The 21,129-nt window shown below is 39.1% G+C and overlaps 1 protein-coding gene across 1 annotated transcript in view; it reads right to left on the bottom strand.

The window, feature by feature from the left end:
• Window positions 1–19,842, bottom strand: part of pebp4 (phosphatidylethanolamine binding protein 4) — an 80,140-nt gene extending 60,298 nt beyond the window's left edge. The window contains exons 1-3 of the mRNA XM_078249843.1: window positions 19,738–19,842; window positions 17,961–18,064; window positions 17,551–17,677 (exon numbers count right to left, since the gene is read on the bottom strand). Coding sequence (XP_078105969.1) covers window positions 17,551–17,677; window positions 17,961–18,064; window positions 19,738–19,740 — 234 coding nt within the window. The 5' untranslated portion in view covers window positions 19,741–19,842. The remainder of the gene's footprint in view (window positions 1–17,550; window positions 17,678–17,960; window positions 18,065–19,737) is intronic.
• Between the last annotated feature and the right edge of the window lie 1,287 nt (window positions 19,843–21,129).

Genomic DNA, 21,129 nt, shown 5'->3' on the forward strand with positions numbered 1-21,129 from the left:
CCATCATGCAGCAAACACACTTCTGAAGACGATGGGATAAATGCTGCCATGACGGGAGCTTAGTTGTAAGCACTCTGACACTCATTCCTATTTGGCCATCGGAGCTGTTAAAGGTGTCAGGCCTGTTCACAGGCACTGTGTGTCTCACCAGCCAAGATGGCTTCCACATTTTTTCTATCATGATTAATTATGGTTTCTGATGGTAGTACAGTGAGAAAGTGTAAATTAGTCCCACATTTCCTTGTGCCCTCCGTTCAGTCACTGTTGTGTAGGAAGATGCTATTGACGCCATCCATGGATGGCGACCAAAAGGCTTCTACATGGGGTGGCAAACTCTAGTGCCTATTAAGGGGTGGAATTTGCGGTGGTGGGGGGGGTTGCTTGACGTGTGGGCTGAACCTAGTCAAGACTGCCAGTTGACAGGGCCAGATTTTCCAGTATGGAAGAGTCTTGTTTCAGTGGGCGAAGCTGGGTGTTGGGAGACTGGGAGAGAGGACTGCCCAGGGCTTGGAAGCTCGAAAGAGAATATTTCAAACAGACAAGCACCGTCTGTGTTCCAGTGTCACCAGCCCACCCGTCTGACAATCAGGGCTATGTCATCGCATGGGCTCTGAGTAATTCATGGAGCACTCTTATCACCTTAGAAGATGTGGCAATCTCAGACGTCAGAGCAGTCGGAGGGCCCAGCAGCAGAAAAAGTGTTAAACGATACACAGCACAGAGTGTGGAAGACAAAAAAGAACAGTTAAAATGTTCACCTGCAGGCAAAACATTAAGAGCATGAACAGCAAAGCTTGAGGAAATGCAACCACAATACTGCGCTTTGATTTTGAATCCTTAGCAACAATGTGTCCTCAAAAACACATGCTTTGCATGCAGCACTGAAAATCCTTAGTTTTGGAGAACTGGCTGGAATAAAATAATTCGTCTGACAGATCATTTTGTGTATGTTGATATATTTAGCGCTGTCAGAGGGGACATCACGGAGAATGGCACTTATATCACAATGCAAAAACTGTTATCACAGGAGGTACAGGTTTATGGTTCAAGGGCTCGTCCATTCAAAGAGAACAAGCTCAGCCTCTCTGCCTGACACACTGATAAAGACAGCACAAATAAAACAGCTCCACAGCTCCATCTTTGCCTCTCCCCAAGGGAATAATATATCACCCATCTGAATGTGGCACATATTGAATCATTTCCAGCGTTGATGATTCATTTGAATAAATCAGCCTTTTTTATTTTTGCCAACTTGAACTGATACTGAAATAAGAAAAAACCGAGTCACATTGTTGGATGTGAGGAAGGACAGGTGTTAAAGTGCTCTATAGGACTGGTAATCCTAATCCCCTTTCAAGCAACAATTAATGACTACAGCAATAATCTTCGCATATATGTTGTTGCAATTCCTTTTTGACTGTCAACTATAACCTGCCTAACTCACATACACCAAATCCAGGGGGATATGTCGCTGCAGGCAGATAGGATCTTATCCTGGATTTGCATAGATAAATGCACAGCAATAATTCAAGTAGCACTCGGGACAGACGTAGTTTTGACCTGAGATATGTCTTCAATCTGACCATACGCTATTGACAAGACCTGCTCTCAGGAGCTTAATTTTCATACACAGTTGATCCACAGAAAGAGGTCCACTTGTTATCTGCATTTGCTCTTAACAGATATCAAATATTTCAGGGAAAGAACATTTAATATGGAAGCTTTTCTGAAACAAAAAAACTTTCAATGCCTTCTGCAAAAAGCTACAGATGCACAGGATCAGCCTATCGGCAAATTTGAAAAATCAGCAGCTTGTGTAATGAAAGGGTTACATCCGCATTCAAGCTAAGAGACATACTCTAACATACATAGACACAAATCCTGTTGAGCTGAGCCGAGCAGAGATACCCTACCAGCCCTCCAAGGCACAATTAGGATTTCACGGGGGGAAGAAATCTACATTCCTGCACACATGAAAAAAAGAGTCCTTTCTCCCTCTCCACAACAATATCAACTTTTTACTCAAGGAAAAACCTGAAGCACCACTCGATAGGATTTGGACAAAGAAATAAAAAAACAAAGCCAGAAGAAAAAAAAAAATCTAAATTTAAGCTGCAGTTGTTAAAGAAAAAATATTATGGTTGAGGAAAATCCAGTCCTAAGCCTCCCAGTTCCAATCAATTTCTCCTATTCTCTGTGATATGAAAAGAAGCAACCACTCATAGTTTGTTTGAAGTGCTCGACTGCGTGGAGCTGTGCTGCGTTCAACAACACTTTATATGGACAGCCTCAGTGTATGATTTTAACACTTGTCAGACATTCAGTCCAAGTGCAAGAGGGGAAATACCTGACAGTTGGAAAAGAGAAGGGATGGAGCAACATTTCATTTCATGAGGTATCCTGATAAGTGGGCAGAAACACATCAGAGTTAAATCATTATGGTACAGCACATATAGGGCGGAGATACATCTCTGCGAGAGCAAGTCATCATTGTGTGCTGTCACGCAAGCTTGTGTTAGCAGGCTGTTGTTAAATTGTTTGCATCAGATACATTTCCTTAAGCAAACGTAGCTATGCAGAGTAAATGATCTTGTCTGCTTCTTAGGTTTGGAACATTATTGATAATGACAAACTGGTATGCACAAGTAGGGGGCTACAACTTTCTTGTACATAGAGAAATACAATTAAATGATTTGTTTTCATTATTTGCAGGGTTTTCATTACCATAATAAGTCTTAGGCGCCTCCGTGTTGTTGTTTTATTGGTTGATTGGCCCATATTCGCGGTACGAAGCTCAGAAAAATTGGCATTGTTTCAAAAAAAGATTAAGTGGGGCCGCGTAATATTCCAGCGTGAAAGTACTTATGACAAAAACAACTATTCAAAAAAATATATTAAAAACTATTTGGAAAAATATATCTGAAATCTGAAATATTAAAATATTGAAAAGAAACGCCCGCTCAATGGTGTTTTAAGCCCCCCCCAACGTCGACTTCAAGGCAGCGCTGCGACCGATGACTTCAAGGCACCTAACCCTAACCTTAACCCCAACCCTAACCATTGCCTAATCCTTAGGATTAGGCAGCGCTGCCTAGAAGGCGACGTTGGGAGCTTAAAACACCAAACACCGAAACGCCCTTGTTGTGTAAAGGCCTTAATACTTCAGCAACAATCAAGAGAGAGAAATCAATCAGAGAAAACCTTTGAACTATGAACAGCTAGGTGGCGAGTAAGCTTCTGAGCACATTACACATTGAACGTGGATATTTGGCTTGTCAAAATGATTGCTGTCTTAATTTGTTAGCTGATATAACAGTCCCGCCAAAACTTGTCTTCATTTGTCAGAAAAAAACATTCATCTATGAAAAAAAACGAACTAAAAAACTACTTTACAGAGCCAGTTTAAAGAGGCCATTATTTTTTAGGCAGTTCTTTCTTATCCAAAGAAAATTAATAATGCTTGTAGCACGGACACATTGCCTTTGACACCATCATGTCTGATTTAACTTTGAAAGTCATTAAGCTAAATACCATGAAGGCAATACATTGACTCAGGCTTCATCTACAATGACCGTTTCCAAGTTTAAATTTACAGTTTTACTGATGCAATCTGGCAAAACGAATGCCCTGAAGCACATCCATAGAGCATTATGCCAAATTAAGACATTAGCAGCACTTGAGTTTGAACAAGACCTTTTAGCTGCCCGGCCTGTGAAGTGGTGTTTTAAGGAAAAACACATTGTAACCGTCACTACTCGTTCTCAGATTTGGGTTGCGTCTGAAGAAAAGGTTAAGCACATCATCTATCTGAACATGCCCAGATCTGCAGTCAGGCATAAAGTTGGCGCCCAGATACATCGTGCAATCACTGTTTAAGGGTTGGGCATCATTTTGATTTTAACAATTCTCATTCCAATTCCGATTCTTCCTTTCGATTCCGGTTCTTATCGATTCTGGATTTCGATTCTTTGAGGGCTGGAGTTGAAACGGGTCACACGCTTATTTCACAGATAAAAGGAAAATGTTATTTTGTTTCAATGGTGATTCACAGTTTTCCCGGGCTTTTTCAACATAAAATCAAGCCACACTTTAGAGCGCTGCTTACTGTGCTCCGTGGCTGCAACACAACAACCGCCTGGAAGTACGCTGGTCGCTACGTAAACCAAAACTTGCGCGTGTTAAATTTTGAACCGATGATCGGATTCAAAACCAAATTTTCCAAACGATTCCAGTAAAAAAAACTGGAATCGGTTCTCAATGCCCAATTCTAATCACTGTGCGTCAGCTTTCTCATTATCCATACCTCTCATGACATTCACAGAAAGAAACAAAGCATCCTGCCAACACCTACTCTGCGAGAGAGCTCTTTCAGTTCAGCTCAAAAGCTGAGAGCTCCCAAACCTCCACACCACAGTGTGGGCAGTTCTGGCAGAGCCATGTGCCTAAGAACACTGACTGAGTGCAACAGTTGGACTAATAACAGAGCAAAATAGAATAAAATGGACGCATGGCTTGGACAGCTCCACAGCTGAAAAGCAGGTCGAATTCGGCCCACCTCTGTCTTATTCAAGAGCGAAACATGTCCACAATGCATCTCAGGTCTTAGTGCCATGAGGGGCGTTGAGCTCACAGCTTCAGCCACTTCAGGGTAAAGCAAATCACTTTAATATGTTAAGAAGATTAAGCTGGATAAATGTCTAGATACATTTTTTGAAAAGCCACATAAATCTGTAGTGTTTTTATTTGGGGAGGGGCGGTATGTGAGTCAGTTGAGACGATCAACACAAGCCCACCGAAATGCAACGCGATTGGGTAGGGGAAATTGGGCTTATTTTGAGATTTTGCATTTTTAAGCTTCTTGAATCTAAGACCATCCCACCTCTTTCTTATTATTTTTAACACCAACCTTTGGGACAACAAAACTATAGAGAGAAATAAAAATAAAAATAAAACGCTGGTCACAGTTTCATGTGCCACTGCTCTCCGGCTTAGACTTAAGACTCAAACACAAAGAAGAAGAGAAAGAGGTTAAAGTTGAAGGTTTTTAAAGTGAAGTACTCAAAGGGCTTTCAGGTATATCATTCAAGTCAAATTAATTGATTGAAGCAAGTATATTCTAAATACAAAATACATGGCTGACTTTTTTTTTCTATCTCAAGAATTAGCAATCTGAGGGTGTCCGCCTGTCAGCTCGCTGTGCTAGAAATTGAGTGTGAAAGCGAAAAGGAGAAATGGAACAAATAATGTAAAGGGATTAACAAATCATTTGCATAACATTTTCTCTGATTTTCTCTGCTTCCAAACTACAGGATCGGGAAAAAAATGACAAGGAAGGCAGTTTAATCATCCCCCTGTTCTCAGATCAATCAAGCATCAATTGACCTGATTGCTGCTACCATTAGCGACAGCCTTTTAATGTCAAAAGCAAAATAAATCGCTGGTAAAATATCCTAAAAAGTGGTTTTAAAAAACCGACCCACAAGGTAACTAAACAAGTTGGGAAAAGCAGGAATCATCTGATGAAAAGCATTCCCCGAAGAAAAACTTGAGTAGCGTGCATTTGTGAAAAGATACTTTACTTTCACCGTGCCAAACGTGTATTAACCTGTTTTTTTTTTCTCAACACTCTGTCGCTCCATCCAGAGTTAAGACAATAAGACCACTGAGGAGATGAAGGGGATGGCATTATGGGGAGTTAAGCATTATGAGCAGCCCTGAAGCTGTTCCTAAAGAAGGTGAATCAGAGGATTGGGACACAACTGTAACTAAACCCTGTGCCGGACCACAAATGAGAAGCACAAAACATTTTGGGCAAAATGCCACTAAGCCAAGCATCTGGGTCTTAAGTAAACTTCCAATCATCACTCTTAACTTTGTAATTACTTAGTTCTAAAAGAGAAGAGGCTGTCAAATGTGAAATACCTCAGTTTGAAACAAAAGCACAACAGTAAGTGCTCAAGTGTCTATATTAAAACTATTTTTTATTTAAGATAAATTATAGAATCTAAAAGAAAGTTTACATTTCAACTACAAGAAGTCCTCCAAATCATACAGCAATATGTCATTTAATCTGCCCTCTAATACGACCCACAGGAGCGTTTTGTTCTCATATCTAAACCAGAGAACGTGGTTTTAAAACACGTCGTTAACATTGTGAAACTAGTTGGTGATGTTTAGGTATAAAAACCTCTTATTGGGCGGCATTTTTATTTTTATATTTATTTCACCTTTATTTTTACAGGCAAATCATTAAGAACAGGTTCTTATTTACAATGATGGCCTGACAAGTGGCATAGCCACTTAGGGAAAGGGAAGAGGGCTAGATAATAAATACATTAGAAATACATACAGTTTAGAAATTACATCAAATACAATTTGAAATACTACACAGAAAACAATAAACACTTATAACGAGATAAGTGCACAGGTACATGGGTGAGTAAGAGAGGGAGAAACCATTCAAATATTTAGCTGGAAAAATGTATTATGTATAGAAGCAACTGCATATGTCCATGAACAAGGATGAAATTATGGTTTCGAAGGATGAAATGGAAATTAGTTTGTCCAGTTTGAGACTCTTTTGCAGAGCATTCCAGTCACGAGCGGCAGCAGATTGAAAAGATGCGAGACCAGAGGCAGAGTTGGTTTTGGGAATGCTTAATTGAAGATGAAGTGAGGACGAGATATTGTATGTGACAGACTTTGGTTGCAGCAGGTCAACTAAGTAAGGAGGTGATTGGCCAAGAAGGGTCTTGTAAATTGCTTAACGAATTGTAACAATTGTTCATTTTGTAGTAAAAGCCGTTGGTCAAAATGTCCTATCCCTTTGGACCAACATGCAATAACAGACATTATCTGCATCCTAGTAACCCTGAGAACTAAATGAAATACTTACTCACAATTATACGTAATCATTAATATATATAATTATAATTTCATTATATTATAATTTCATTATGTAGTGTCGTGAATCAGTAAAAACGGTTCCACTACACAGTTCTCATTGGGTGAAGTGGGACAGTAAAGCTTCATAATTTTTATCTGTACATCTGTTCCATAATCAACACTGAGCTCATCATAAGCAAGTATGAGATTACAAAATATAGATTCTGTGGTTATGACACTACTCCCGGGGGCGTGGCACACCATATGCAGACACAGAGAAGGTAAGTTAAATGAGTGTTCTCAGATGAATAATGTTAAGGTAAAAAAATAAACTGATGGATAATGAACAATAGGTTAGCTATGCCGCCCCACTATTAGTTAAGTTTAGAAAAACATTGTTGTTTGGTTTCAAATCAGACGTTACTTCACTTTTAGTTACGCATGTGAGGCTGAATGTCACGTAGCTCCGTTTGTTACGTAAAAAAAAGTCTTGTATTTGTTCTACCCATACACCACCCCAACCTGCATCCTTACTTGGCTAATTTGGCGCTCTTATACTTTGATTGCTTATACAAGAGGCTGCAGACGTCTCCGTGCTGGACAGCTCACATTAATAAAATGTACAAGTTTCTTACTGTGCCAAAGTGCGACCGAGTCTTCTTCCAGATCTTACAATGATTCCCTGGTAAATGTTAGCTTTCTGTGGCTCGTATAAATAGAAATTTAATCTTGTATGTTTGTCTAAGTATCCACAGCAGCAGATGCACTTCCCATGCAGATTATGAATCTCTGTTTAAACAGATCTTGCCGTCAATGTATATGAACTGACAAGATAGAATTTCTGTGTGAATACTGAATAATAATCAGGAGGCACAGGTTCAGGTTTTTTATTAAAGACCTGCTCCTTTCCTAAGTCTTTGCTATTGCCTCTGTGCTGAAGAAGTCATGTGTGGTCTCGTGTTGGAAAAATGTGCACCCGATTCCAACATGCAGACATCAGGCTGTTCTAATGAACATTTGTACATATTGCTACGAAAAGTAATGCACTGTAATTTGTATGTACTCCACGTATTTATTTATGTATGCGCCACATTGACCCGCTGCTGTATAAGACTGCCCTGGTCCGCGTAGGGAGGCAGTTAGGGTGGACGGATGGTTCATAAAACACACATACAGAAAGGACAAGCACCGCTCGGTGCTCTGCAGCTGGCGCACAATAACCTTTTCCTGGCTAAATTTAACTGTAAAGACGGCTAAACTTAACTGTCACGTCACCGGCCATCACGTGACCAGCCGAGGGTCGCCATCATTTTGTAGGATGTCGTACGAATTGTTTTGCATACGTTTTTGTACGATATATACGAACCCGTTCATGAGAATGGGTTGCAGACATTAACTTTTGCACATTTTCTTTCAACAATGGACGGTTACATTTTAGGACTTTGATAGTGTGCTATGTGAGTAAAGTTGACCTCTCTATCAACACTAAAAAAGTTCCCATGTATTGAAGCAAATAAACTAGTCTTAAGAATATCAGGGTCGGTTGAATCGGCTTTGCATGTTGAACCACCTCCTTTAGTCAGAGCTTTTGCCAAACACTGAAAATCATTTTCTCCAATACCGCTGCCTGCATAGAAACCTGACCATTGTCATCTGTAAGAGCATCCCAGAGCTTCCTTAATCTGTTCTTATCCTCCCATTGATAATACAATACATTTTTATGGTAATTGAAATCACATTTTACTCACAGCCACAGAGTAAAAAGTATTGCTGCCTGCCTACGCTCTTCAACCAAATGTAAGGTGAAGGAATACCATGCTGCAACAGCAGGGGTACAAATAGGTCGCTTTTGTGTATAAGCGAATGCATGGGTGAGTGGAGGGGAGAAGAAAACAGGAAGAGGACATGAGAGATATTAGAAGGTAGGGCTGTGAAATTAATAAAAATGTTATCGCAATTTCGATTTCGGCTCCTAACGATCACAAAAACAATGTAATTGAGAAAAACGACTATTTTGCCCATTACATTTTGGAAGTAAACTTTTATTTTGTCTTGTGTTCTGAAGGGGAATTCAAAAAGTTCAACGGGAAAAGTATGAAGGGAAATTTCACAGTTCAATGTGTTTTCACTGTTGATTTGTTTAACCGTTTTGGATGTTTTTTAAGTTCAATAAATGCAACATCTTTTCAAAAGTCAATGAGGAATCCCGTTAAATAATCATCATTTCAATATTGACCAAAAATAATTGTGATTATGATTGCTTCCATAATCGAGCTTCCCTATAAGAATAAGAAGGTATAAAAAATATTGGTCATGAGATATACAGTAGATGTGTCAGGTGCATGAGAGACGCAATATCCTTTTGAGTACTTCTGCTTGCACCTAGCGGTCCACGTACCGCAGTGATGCTTCATAAAGTGCAAATTATTATTCTTCTGTGTGGAAAGTTGGCTTAGGTTTATTGCCACTCTTCATTCCACTGAATATGCATAATCAATCCAGCGCTCCTGCTAGCAGAAGGTTGTAAATCTTTCCTCTTCAGGAAGCTTGCATGAATCATATATGTTGTGTAGTACTGGGCAATGACTGAAAGAAGCGGGACACGGGTCAGCTTAACAGGGTGTTATAATGACAAAGGGGAACATTAGCTAAGGAAATAAAGTCACTGAATCTCAGCTAAACGCACTTATTTAATCCAGCAGAGCCAAAAACACCCACCTGATGACACTGAATATGCAATTAGATGGATATTACAGAACATGTTTCACTTGTTGACCCTCAAAGGATCAAGTAAGCGCCTTGTCTGTTCATCTTAATATATATCCTTGACTCTCAGCTGACTGAGACCATCGACCTACTGAAAATAAAAAACCCTCTCTTTGCACTCTCACATCCCCAACATGAAGACCTATCAGGAATCCTGCATGGGTGGACATGTAGGCTTTCCTAGGAATGACATGGTCTGCTAAAGAGGAACCCCACCCTCGCTTTCTCCGGCATGCCAACACAGAGGAGAGTGGGCAGCGCTGAGACGGCAGCCTGCCGTGGGCACTGCCAGGCTTAAAGCTGCCCTGTCGTCATCAGAGGCTTGCAGAAAAGAACGCTGAGATTCACAAAAAAAAAAAGAAGAAAAAAAGAGGAGGGGGATCGTTGCATTTAAATCCTCTCTCAACGCCCCCACATGTTTTAGCAAAGCATAAAAATCATTCACAGAGAGAGAGAAAGCGAAAAAGAAAAAGATAGAGGGAAATAGAGAGGAAACAGCTATTAGCAGCAGTAAGCAAGCTCAAGAGATCATAGTGAGGCAGCTCTAATCGCAGTAATGGTTTAAACCCTCATTCCATCCACCAGATGCAAGAAATGTCTACCAAAAAAACAAGGCTTTGAAAATCCCCCATGTCTAAGAATGTGCCCTGTGGCTATGGTCCTTACTAAAAAAGAAAAAAAAGAAAACAACAACTCCAACTCAACTTTTGGAGTAACTATGAGGTAAAGATAGCTTCTGTGGCCTGTGTTATTTACACTGACTACATCGAGGAATGATGAAAATGCCACTTAAGTATTTTAATTTATCTGTAGCGTGCATTAATGTCAAACATAAGAATGCTCTAGTGGATGCTCTAGTGGATGCTCTAGTGGATGCACATAAGACCAAACTCTCTGCCCTCTAATATAAGTTCATTATTAAATTAGTTAATGAAAAAAAGAAACAAGAGACATCACTTTTCATTGAGCTGACTTACTTTCCAATAAACCAGAGCATGTTTTCCTCCCATCCCTAAATGCTATTTGGAGTAGCCAGACCCTCCTTCAGCGCGCTTTGGAGGAGGGCCTGGCAAAGCGAGGCTATGTCTAACTAGACTAAAATATTTGAGAACACAACTAACTTGAGAAACCATATTTCACATTTCTTGTATTAATCATCTGTTCATTTTAATTATGGATCATTACGAGTATGGTATGTTTTAAAAGTAGCACGTAGTCATACAGCAAGAAAAAATAAATCACATAGATCAAGGCCGCCCAATTTGGGGCCTGCGGGCCAAATGTGGCCCGTGCTCTCTTTGTTTTGGCCCGCAATGGATTTGACATGCTCATGCTTATTCTCCTCTTATTTTAAAAGAAATGACTACGAAACGTACATTTTGTGCAATTAAAAAGTACGTAATTTGAGTTTAACGGCAATGTAAAACACAGTGCTGGTAAACTTCCCATTTAAATTACATACGTACGTTTTATCTACAGAGAATGGCAAGAATTACGGTATTCTTCAACATCAACATTTATTTTTGCCCCGTGGACTTCCATCCAGATACGTTTTGACCTTCATATGAAAGAATTTCTGATGTAGATAAATAACGCATTGATAATAGTTTTATAACCGCATGGTAGCCGTCTGAATCATGAGGTGCCTATAGATTCTCATCCTTACTAAAATCATTGTCATCAGGCTGTTCACAGAGTACATTAAAAGCTCACGATGGTTTAAGAAGGTGAAAGCTCACTAAAACATTAGTTGCACACCTGGATGAGCTGACATGTAACCAAATATATACAGAGCGTTTTAATCCTTTCTAGTTCAGAGTTCTTTGGTTATTTTTGGAATCTTCTTAATTTCCACTTTTCTTTTATGATGTTCTGCAGGCAAAGCTTTATCTGTTTTCTGTCATGTAGCCAAGTTGTTTGGTTTTTCAAAGAGCTTCTACTAACATGAGAAACTCATGTAGCCCTGTATCTCTGTGAAAACAAATCCTAAAAGCATTTTGGCACTTACAGCAGATATTGCTGTTGAACTGAGACACTATGAGCGTATATTTTTAACAGGACACGTGTTACAGTAAGACATCATTTTGCCTTTTAGAAACAACTTTCAGCAGTCCATAATTAATCTGCATCTTTATAAAACAATTAATAAATCAACAGTCATTTTGCTGCAGTCTAATGTAGGAAAATATCTTTTGTACAGGTATATCAGGATTTTACTAAAAATGAAATTGGATGATGACCAGTGCCAAGCATCTTCTTGGTTTACATGATTCATCAGGGAGCTGACTTCCTGACCAATTTATAACACAGGAGAGTAATTTGAACTTCTAACTGAAGATATTTATCTTGTGAACCTAGAAGAAGTTGGGTCCAATTAAAGCTTTGGCTCCTCACCTCTAGAAGTGTCTTCAAAAGACTGAAGTTAACAGATATTTCTGGCTCTTACTGAGAAAAGTCATCAGGTTGTGAGACTGGAGCAAGAAGCTTGGTTTTTCAGCTCAAACATTGACCTTAAAGGGTAACCACCATTTGTTTGTGTCTAAGTGACTGATGGGAACAACAATCTTTGACATCGGTCCAGTATTAAGCGAGATCGCTGCAGTCGGCAGCAGAGAAACAAGCTACAATGCAAGTTAATAGGGCAATTGTCCAGCTTGTATTTACCTTCACAAAGTGCTCATTTTGCCACTGACAGGCTCAGATTAATATTCTAAGTGTCTGACAACATTATGGAAAGGATCCCTTCAGAGATAGACCTTTAAAACCTCTTTGAGACCGTTCTGTTTAACCAGAAACGGCTCTGAAGTCGCTAGCGCTAAACACACCAGACTCCATTTAAAAAAGCAATACTTTTAGCGTGTATAGAGCCAACATATTTTCACATGTAAATCGGTAAACTATGTGTTTATTTCAACCAAAACAAGAGTTGTGATGGTTGGAAAAGTGGAGTATTTCATTTTGGATATTACAATTAGGACTACAGGTCAAGAAAAGCTGGTGAACATGTGTTGCTCTGCTTGGGTATAACCCATTTAATTGGTGTTTGATCTTCAGAGAATTCACTGAATTCTAATCAGACTTATATTATGCATTCCCCTTTGAAACACTAGTTGTATCCTTAAACTTTAAGCCTTTATTGTACAAACATGGCACAGTATTTCAAACCTTCACCAGGAAATGAAAACGAAAGCTTTATCTTCCAGAGACTTCTAGTGTTGCAGAGTTCAGAGGCATGTCTTTTAAAACTTATGTGGCCACCTTCAGCACACTGTGCTGTGAAATAATATGGTCAGGTCTGCTTTCATTTCCAATCCGTTTTCCACTTTGAACTTTATTTATGGGACTAATTGTAACCAAGTCATGTTGTAACAGTTTAGTCCCATTAGCCAATACATGTCCCACTTGCTTTTGAGGCTTCCGAGTATAATTAGGATTTCTAAAAATGCTTCACACACACGCCAACTTTAGCTAACACATAAGTTTGAGTGAGGAATCACTGCTCTGAAGCTTGAACACAAAAATCTGCAGTTTCTGTGGCCCTTTGCTTTTGTTTTTGGTTATGAGCACCTATTTAGAGGCAAGTTTATGGGACTACTGCCCATTGCGCTCCATTACAGTTACTCAGCAGGCATGCATCCCGTCGCAGTAATGAAGTGGGTGTTGCAGTGGGTGGATTTGAAACTGAGCGGCCACAATTCTGTATTCTTGCTACTGGGTACAAGGGCTGAGTGGCAGAGAATAGCAGCAGCACTGGCAGCATGGCACAGGGACAGAAAGCGTGGTGGACAAGCGGACCAACCACAGAACCAACGGCAACAATCTGATCCTTCAACAGTGTGCGCTTACTTAAGTGTCAGGAGAAATGGAGAATTACATTTCAAAGCCCAGTAAATAAAGTTTGTATTGATTTAATCTAACGTGTAATCTGTTTTGCTGTCTGACACGGATTCTGGCAATAAAAGAGAATCATGTAAGACAGCATTATAGATAATACGACCATAGATCAAATGGAGTTTGGGCAAGAGAAGGGCAATAGATCATGTTCAAGCCAGACTGCTTAGCTCTGGAATTCATAAACTACTTCCTAAATCGAGGTGGCTTTCAATTTAAGTTTTCAATTTACAGATATAGGATTTGGTGTGCGCTTGATGCAATTTCATTGTCAACTTCAGCAGAGGTTCTATAGACTGGGAGCTGTGTCGCTCTCAATTTGTTGCTCACCAATAAAAGAACATGATCCACTGAAAAATACAAAAATAGATAAATTAATCTTACACATCTGTGATAATTTTTATATCTGGCATGATGACAGTAGGTATTTTTTAGAGGAACATACTACATGTTAGGGCTGCTCATTGTATTTGTGATTGTTAGGAGCCGAAATCGAAATCACGATAAAAATTTGATTAACTGCACAGCCCTACAGTGTTTTCCCTGGCTTTGTGGAAGACTTCGGTGCATGTATTTGGCGGGGGGGTTTAGGCGTCCTTTTCTCAAGAAAATGTTACGTTTTTAAAAAAAAAAAATTGTCCCATACATTTTGTGTCTCTTGGTGGGTTTTTACGTCTCTTTGTAGTCGTGTTGTGTCATTTTTGTTTTCTTTGGGGTTGTTTTGTCTCTCTGTGGTCATTTGGCGTCTCTTTGTAGTCGGTTTGTGTCTCTTTGTGGTAGTTTTGCGTCTCTTTATCACATCATTTTTGGACCGTTATTATCTCCATATCTGTGTCTAAAACATTGGAAAAGCTAGAGCAGGTAATAAATAAATACCACTCAAAAAAGCTTAAAGACAAAACATGCAAAAGAAGTCCAACTACAGTCATTAGATCTGAGAAAACTCTTTTAGTGACATTCATTTGGTTTAGGTGCTGCCCAAAACGGCTCAAGTGCTGCACCTAAACCTTTTAATGGCAGGAAAACCCTGCTACATGCCTTTAAGCCCTACTTGATTTACTGTCGACCCATTTCTCAAACATGTTTCTCTTTTCAGTTTATGCGGTATAAAACTTATTTATGGGTAGTAATGTTAATGCCATTCTCTTATCAAATGCATTTCCTTTGTTTTATCATCACCAAATGTCATTCTGACATTGCAGTTTATATATTTTAAATCATATTTAGCGCAAGCATAGTATGGATGTCTTATCTAAATCTAATATGGCACTCAAACAAAGTAGTGTTACTGCTTTACTTCCAATGACAGTCTACTCTTTAAGATAAATTAAATACATGTAGCTATATATTTTAATCTTAGGGTCGTGGTTTTCTCTTCAGTCTTTATATAAATAAGTAATTAATTTAGTAAACCACTGAAGAAGACTTATTTATACACTGGTGCTCTAAAGCACGCACAGCTTTGTGTTCTGTCTGCTGCAATTTAATTTAATAACTGTAATGACACCGAATTGAGGATGGAAATGTCTAAACAGAGATTACGGAGATTTATCAGTCAAAATAAGTCACTGAATTAAGAACGTTACTAATGACAGTATTATCTTCTCTACAATGTATGTTATCTGACGTTCTGGATAGTATAAATTGTGGCTAGGACATTACTTTGGTTTATCAGTAGTTCAGTGAAAGATTTACAAGTATGATGTGCTAGCACCACCCTCTGGTGACAGAGATTACTACAGTGTATCAATAATCAGAACATGTAATGCAGATAATACAAAGTGGCACAGAAGCTCAAAGCCAGCGAGAACGGCCTGACATTTTAAAGTGCTCATATTATGCTCATTTTCAGGTTCATAATTGTATTTAGAGGTTATATCAGAATAGGTTTACATGGAAAACACCATATTTTTGATGTATTGCACATTGCTGCAGCTCCTCTTTTCACCCTGTGTGTTGAGCTCTCTGTTTTAGCTACAGAGTGAGACATCTCACTTCTGTTACTTCTTTGTTGGGAGTCGCACATGAGCAGTAGCTAGGTGAGGACTACTAGCCAGTCAGAAGCAGAGTATGAGGGCGTGCCCTGACAGTACCTCGCTAAGGACTACTAGCCAGTCAGAAGCAGAGTATGAGGGCGTGCCACGCTAGCAGCTAGGCGAGCATTATAACGTGTGTTCCAAAGTGACCACGTTTGTCTCTGAAGTAAAGGCTGGACTACAGTAGAGCTGTTTGGAGCAGTTTGTGAACAGTGTTTTCTGTTGGAGATGGTAAGTCCCTTTGGGGTGGACTTTGGGCTTTTTCACATTGGAAGCATATAACGTGCACAAAAAAGATATATAACACGATAAAGGAAAGGGAAAACACCAAAAAGCATAATATGAGCACTTTAAACATTACTGAGTTCTTATTTCATGCTTATACTTTTAAAGAAAAATGCTGTGAACCTTTTGTTTCTTTTGACAGTAACGTAAAGCCTGTTCTGTTGAGGTAGAGATGCAGCTGGTTTGATCTATTACTGCACTCTAGTGTTAACAATAAGCATGTGCATATTTGCCAAATAGAATATAGACAAAGACAACATTTCACACTTAGTACAATGTCAAAATGTACCCTCTTTGTCTGAGTTTCTTTGTTTGATGAGAAAGACCTTTAACATTAACCTTTTAAAGTCAAGTAAAAAAGGTGTTAAACACTGTCAAAATTTTATTTGCAAAACTTTAAGCAGATCAGACCATTTCTGACATGTTTTTACACTTTGTACTGACTGGTCACTTACAGGTATAAAACAATTTAACAAATATAATTACTATTCAAGAAAGCTATAAAAGTGTTTGATAAAAAAAATTAAATTTTTTTTTAAAAAACTTCACATTTCATCATCATAACATTCTAAAAAATATATTTTCTTAAGCTTTGAGAATTTTAAAAGTTTCAAATATGCTTGTTTTTTAAGGCTTTGTATGGGCCTGATTACAGGGGACAGGGAGGTGTCATATAGTTGACCACATCTGGACAAACTGTGCTGTCAGTAAAGATAGAAAGAAGTAAATATTGGAATAGCTGATCATGTGCAGTAAGGGAGTGCCCTCCATATCCTACTTTTAAGACTCATCTCAAACAATGGCTCAAAGCAAGAACTGTGATCACTTTTAACTTGACATGTTGCATAATGTATTTTGTCCTCTTCTACTTGTCTATTGTATCTATATCTTGCTACTTGTAATGTTCTGTTTTTGTTACCTACAGATGTTAATTAGCATTCTTGCTAACTCCGGCATGTTGACATCTTGAATTTCTACTAATGTTCATTAAAGTGCTCTGTTCTCTTAATTCCTCTGTTCTATCAAAGAAACAAACAAACAAACAAAAAAGGCAGACACAAAGAGATGAGGATTTCCTTTTAAGAACTGTAAATCTGACGTACCGATGTACCAGTAGGTGAGTTTAGAATATGTCAAAATGTATTTGTGTTCTGTGACAGTTCAGTCAAATATTTAATAAGAAAAAAGTGGTACTTTTCTCTTATTAAATAACCCACAGTTGTTTAATTATAATAACTGTGCATGTAAATACCGGCCTACTAGAACTATTTGATTACTCTGACACGCCACAACACACACACACACACACACACACACACACACACACACACACACACACACTAATCCTACAACCAAATCTTAACCCTCAAACAGCCCTTTAAACTTGTGGGGTCCTGCATTTTGGCCCCACAAAGCTGTCGGGACCCCACAAGTATACTGGACTCCTGGTTTTTGGACCCCACGAATATAGTTAAACAAGCCCACACACACACACACACACACACACACACACACACACACACACACACACACACACACACACACACAGTTTAATTATAATAACTGTACATGTAAATACCGGCCTACTAGAACTATTTGCTTACTCCCGACACGCCACAACACAAACAACACACACACAACACAAACAACACACACACACAGCACAAACAACACACACACATCTTACTGTTTGTGCTCCAGGGAAGTATACATTTGGTGCATTCCAAACTGTGCTCATCTTTTCTCGGAGGTCCTTTGGAATTAGGAGGCATTCATCAACATCCAGTTGTGGATAGACAACCTCTAGTCCACCACTTTATTGAAAAGACATAAAAGATTAAACTCAGGCTGCAGTTTTGTATTACATTCTGTATCGAGGGCAAAGTGAACAGGATCACACCTTTAGATAAACATAGTTAACTTATTTAAAAATGTTCCCATATTGCCATTAGCAGCTGCTCCAGTGCAACATTAAGTGAGCAAATAAAGCTTCAGTTCAAACCCTTCCATCTTTACCGGGTTACTTTTATGTATGGTTTACAAATCATTGCAATGACAGTATGATCACAGCTCCCTGATGCATTATGGGCTACTTACTGACAGAAAGAAGCATCCAGAGAGCTCAGGGCGTCTGGTGTTGCTTCCACACGGTAAAGCCCCAAAACACAGGCACATAAGACCAGAAACGGCACCGGCACAGCCTGCAGAACAACGGTGTTCAGTTTCAGTTCAGATTTCCAGTGAGTTATGTTGACAACGTTCGCATTTGCAAGCTCTGCTATGTGCGTGTACCATATTCTTCCACTGGCAGCACGACTAACATGGCAGTTAATCTGTGTGGTATATGTTCAACTGTTCGGAAATAGTTTGTTAAGACACTTAATTGTTCAGAGAAGACTATGGACATGGCTGTTTTATTGTTTTGTTGTGAACTTGAATGTCATCTTCTGTGAAGAAGACTGCAGTTACAAAAGAGAAACTAGATGGCAGGTTATAGATATAAGTTATTGTTACACTATGTTGTTAATAAATGTTTTAAATTTGACAATGTAGTGTGGTACATTGAGAACAAAGGTCAGATATTATATTACATAAAAGTATAGTCTAAAAATGGCATAGCAACCTGTGCTTTAAAAAAAAAAAAAAAAAACGTAAAAAATGTAATCGAATCGAGGATTTGGAGAATCGTGACACCCCTACTACTGACGCAACGATACTTTCAGTGAGTGTCCGAAATCTTGTTTGGTCGTTCCCAATATAGTTCACTATTTAATAAACACTATATAGGGAATAATGAGTGAGTGAATGAGGGAACGGTTTCGAACACAGCTATAGTTTGCCTTTAACAAATACTGCGCCCCCCTGCGATTTGGATCTTGCACTAGTCCATAATGTGATTTTGATAAAACTGCAAAAAAATGGCAGAGATATTTGGTGTCAGCAAGACAACCGTTCACCGATCGTCTTTGAATGTGAGATGGTGTCACACTTTAGTCTTTCAAAGTCTTCTAGTGTATGGTAGGCATAAACTGACACCAATTAGACCACCAACCCCCATTTGTCTCCAAGATTATGTCCCAGGGTCTGCCGTCTGATAGGGTTTTTGCTTTTGTATATTTTATTACATCAAGTGTACAGTACAGTATGAAACCCATGACCAACACAGCCACACAATATGTCATCGTGTTACTTATGGATGGAATAATAACGTTATAGTGACAATAAATGATTCCCCTTTTTGCTGGGATCCCCCTGGAACACCCTCATGACCCTTTGGGAACCACTGGACTAGAAAACATATCAGCTGCACTACTCTGCAGCTATGAGAAGAATCCTAGTTTACTTAACAACATTGGTCTTAATTGGTCAGTGTTAAATTACAATATTCAAAAATGTGTGTCACGCGCGTTAATTTACTCCAACTGAAGGGTACAAGCGGCAAGACATGTATTACGTGCTGCTAATGCGTTTCTAAATTTAAAGTTGAACTTAATAGTAACATTTGGCTAACTTCCTCCTGCAACAAGAGAGAGAGGGACACACAGCGCCCTTTTCCTATCATTACTTTCAGTTATTTATTCCATGGTAACTAAATGATCTATACTTATATTGAAATGACACAAGAAGACTCGTGAAGACAATTTTAGACGTAGCACGTTACTCAAATTAGCTTAAAGTTAGCCTGCACCTGCTTTTAGCTTGTTTATTATATGCAGTGTTACTGTAGCCTATCACATAACGTTACACGTCGAGACGCTGTTTTTTCAATGTTTCAAGCGTCAGTTGAGACGGAGAGCAGACTTTAAATTAAATATCACTGCATAAAAACTACAGTCTTCGTACGGTAGCTACATTCATTTTTAAATAACATTACCATCTCTCAGAAGAAGTTGTCCACTTGTGTTTTGCTGCAGGTTTCCTCTTCTGGTTCACGCGCAGTTGTTGCTGCAGCCTCTGCGCAGTGCACGAGCCTATAACGTTACCTACTGACCTGTGTTGCAAAAGTCAAAGGGTTTAGGAAGGGGTGGGGGGACATTTACCTGGTTTTACCTGTGAACAGCCCCTTATGCATATTCAGTGGAAAGACCCCTACCACCGTCAACTCTTGCTCCCAAAACAATAGGACATACCTTTTTTTTTTTTTACATTTCAAATCAATTTTATATTTACTGAAACTGAACTGTATAAAACAATGGAGCAGATTAAAGTGTTTGCGCTTGATACATTCCTAAGACTTTACACAATCGCCTGGAATATATTTTACTTAGATAGTATTATAGCTGAAGTTGTGGTGCATATCAAAGTCATGGTAGGCATAGGCCTACTTTGAGATACTGCCTAGATTTGTTCAACTTGACAACAATATCAGTCAGAGCAGGCCAAAATCACTAGAGGGTTAAACTTGCAGAGGTTTAACTTTTAAAACGGCTACCTTTTTGAGATGGATTGAGCAACAAATAATCAAGTTAAGGGACAGACTCATCCCAATTGAGTTGTATGATGCTGCTGAATCTCTCTTAAGATTACGGTTCAGCAAGGAAACTGTTCTGGAGCTGTCAAACATAACTGTGAAAGGATTGCAGCTGTAACATCACTAGTCTATATCAACAACGTTTCATTTCCGGGATTGTTCAGTTGCCGCCGGAAATTCCGCTGGATGTCCCTCATTTTGGCCAGATGTCTGTTACCGTCCATTTTCTTTGTGTTGCTACTTTAAACTCTGGTGGATTTCTGAGGACTATGGTTAGCTGCTCCTCAGATCTCTGCAGGGTAAATCCAGACAGCTAGCTAGATTATCTGTCCAATCTGAGTTTTCTGTTGCACGACTAAAACTACTTTTGAACGTACACGTTCCACCAAAACAAGTTCCTTCCCGAGGCTATTTTGCAGAGGAACCGTTGCTCTGTCTGGCGCTTAGCGCCGCCCAAGATGATTGTGATTGGTTTAAAGAAATGCCAATAAACCAGAGCACGTTTTTCTCCCATCCCGGAATGCTGTGTGGACTAGCCAGACCTTCCTCCGCATCGCTGTGGAGCTATTATTATTAGCTATTATTTGGCCATATTGCTTCATTAATTTGTTTAACATTTTTTTAGAAGAAATTTGAGTTTCTCTGCTGACTTAAACAGTAAGTAAATAAGTAAGTAAGTAAGTAAGTAAGTAAATAACATTTTGATTCAAAAGTCAGTTAACCTAAAAAGTTTTGAACAATGCAATATTTTGTTAAGGAATAGCTACAGGCATAACTGTATGTCGTGTCGCATGC

This window comes from Sander vitreus, chromosome 5 (assembly GCF_031162955.1).
Source record: "Sander vitreus isolate 19-12246 chromosome 5, sanVit1, whole genome shotgun sequence".
Taxonomy (NCBI): domain Eukaryota; kingdom Metazoa; phylum Chordata; class Actinopteri; order Perciformes; family Percidae; genus Sander; species Sander vitreus.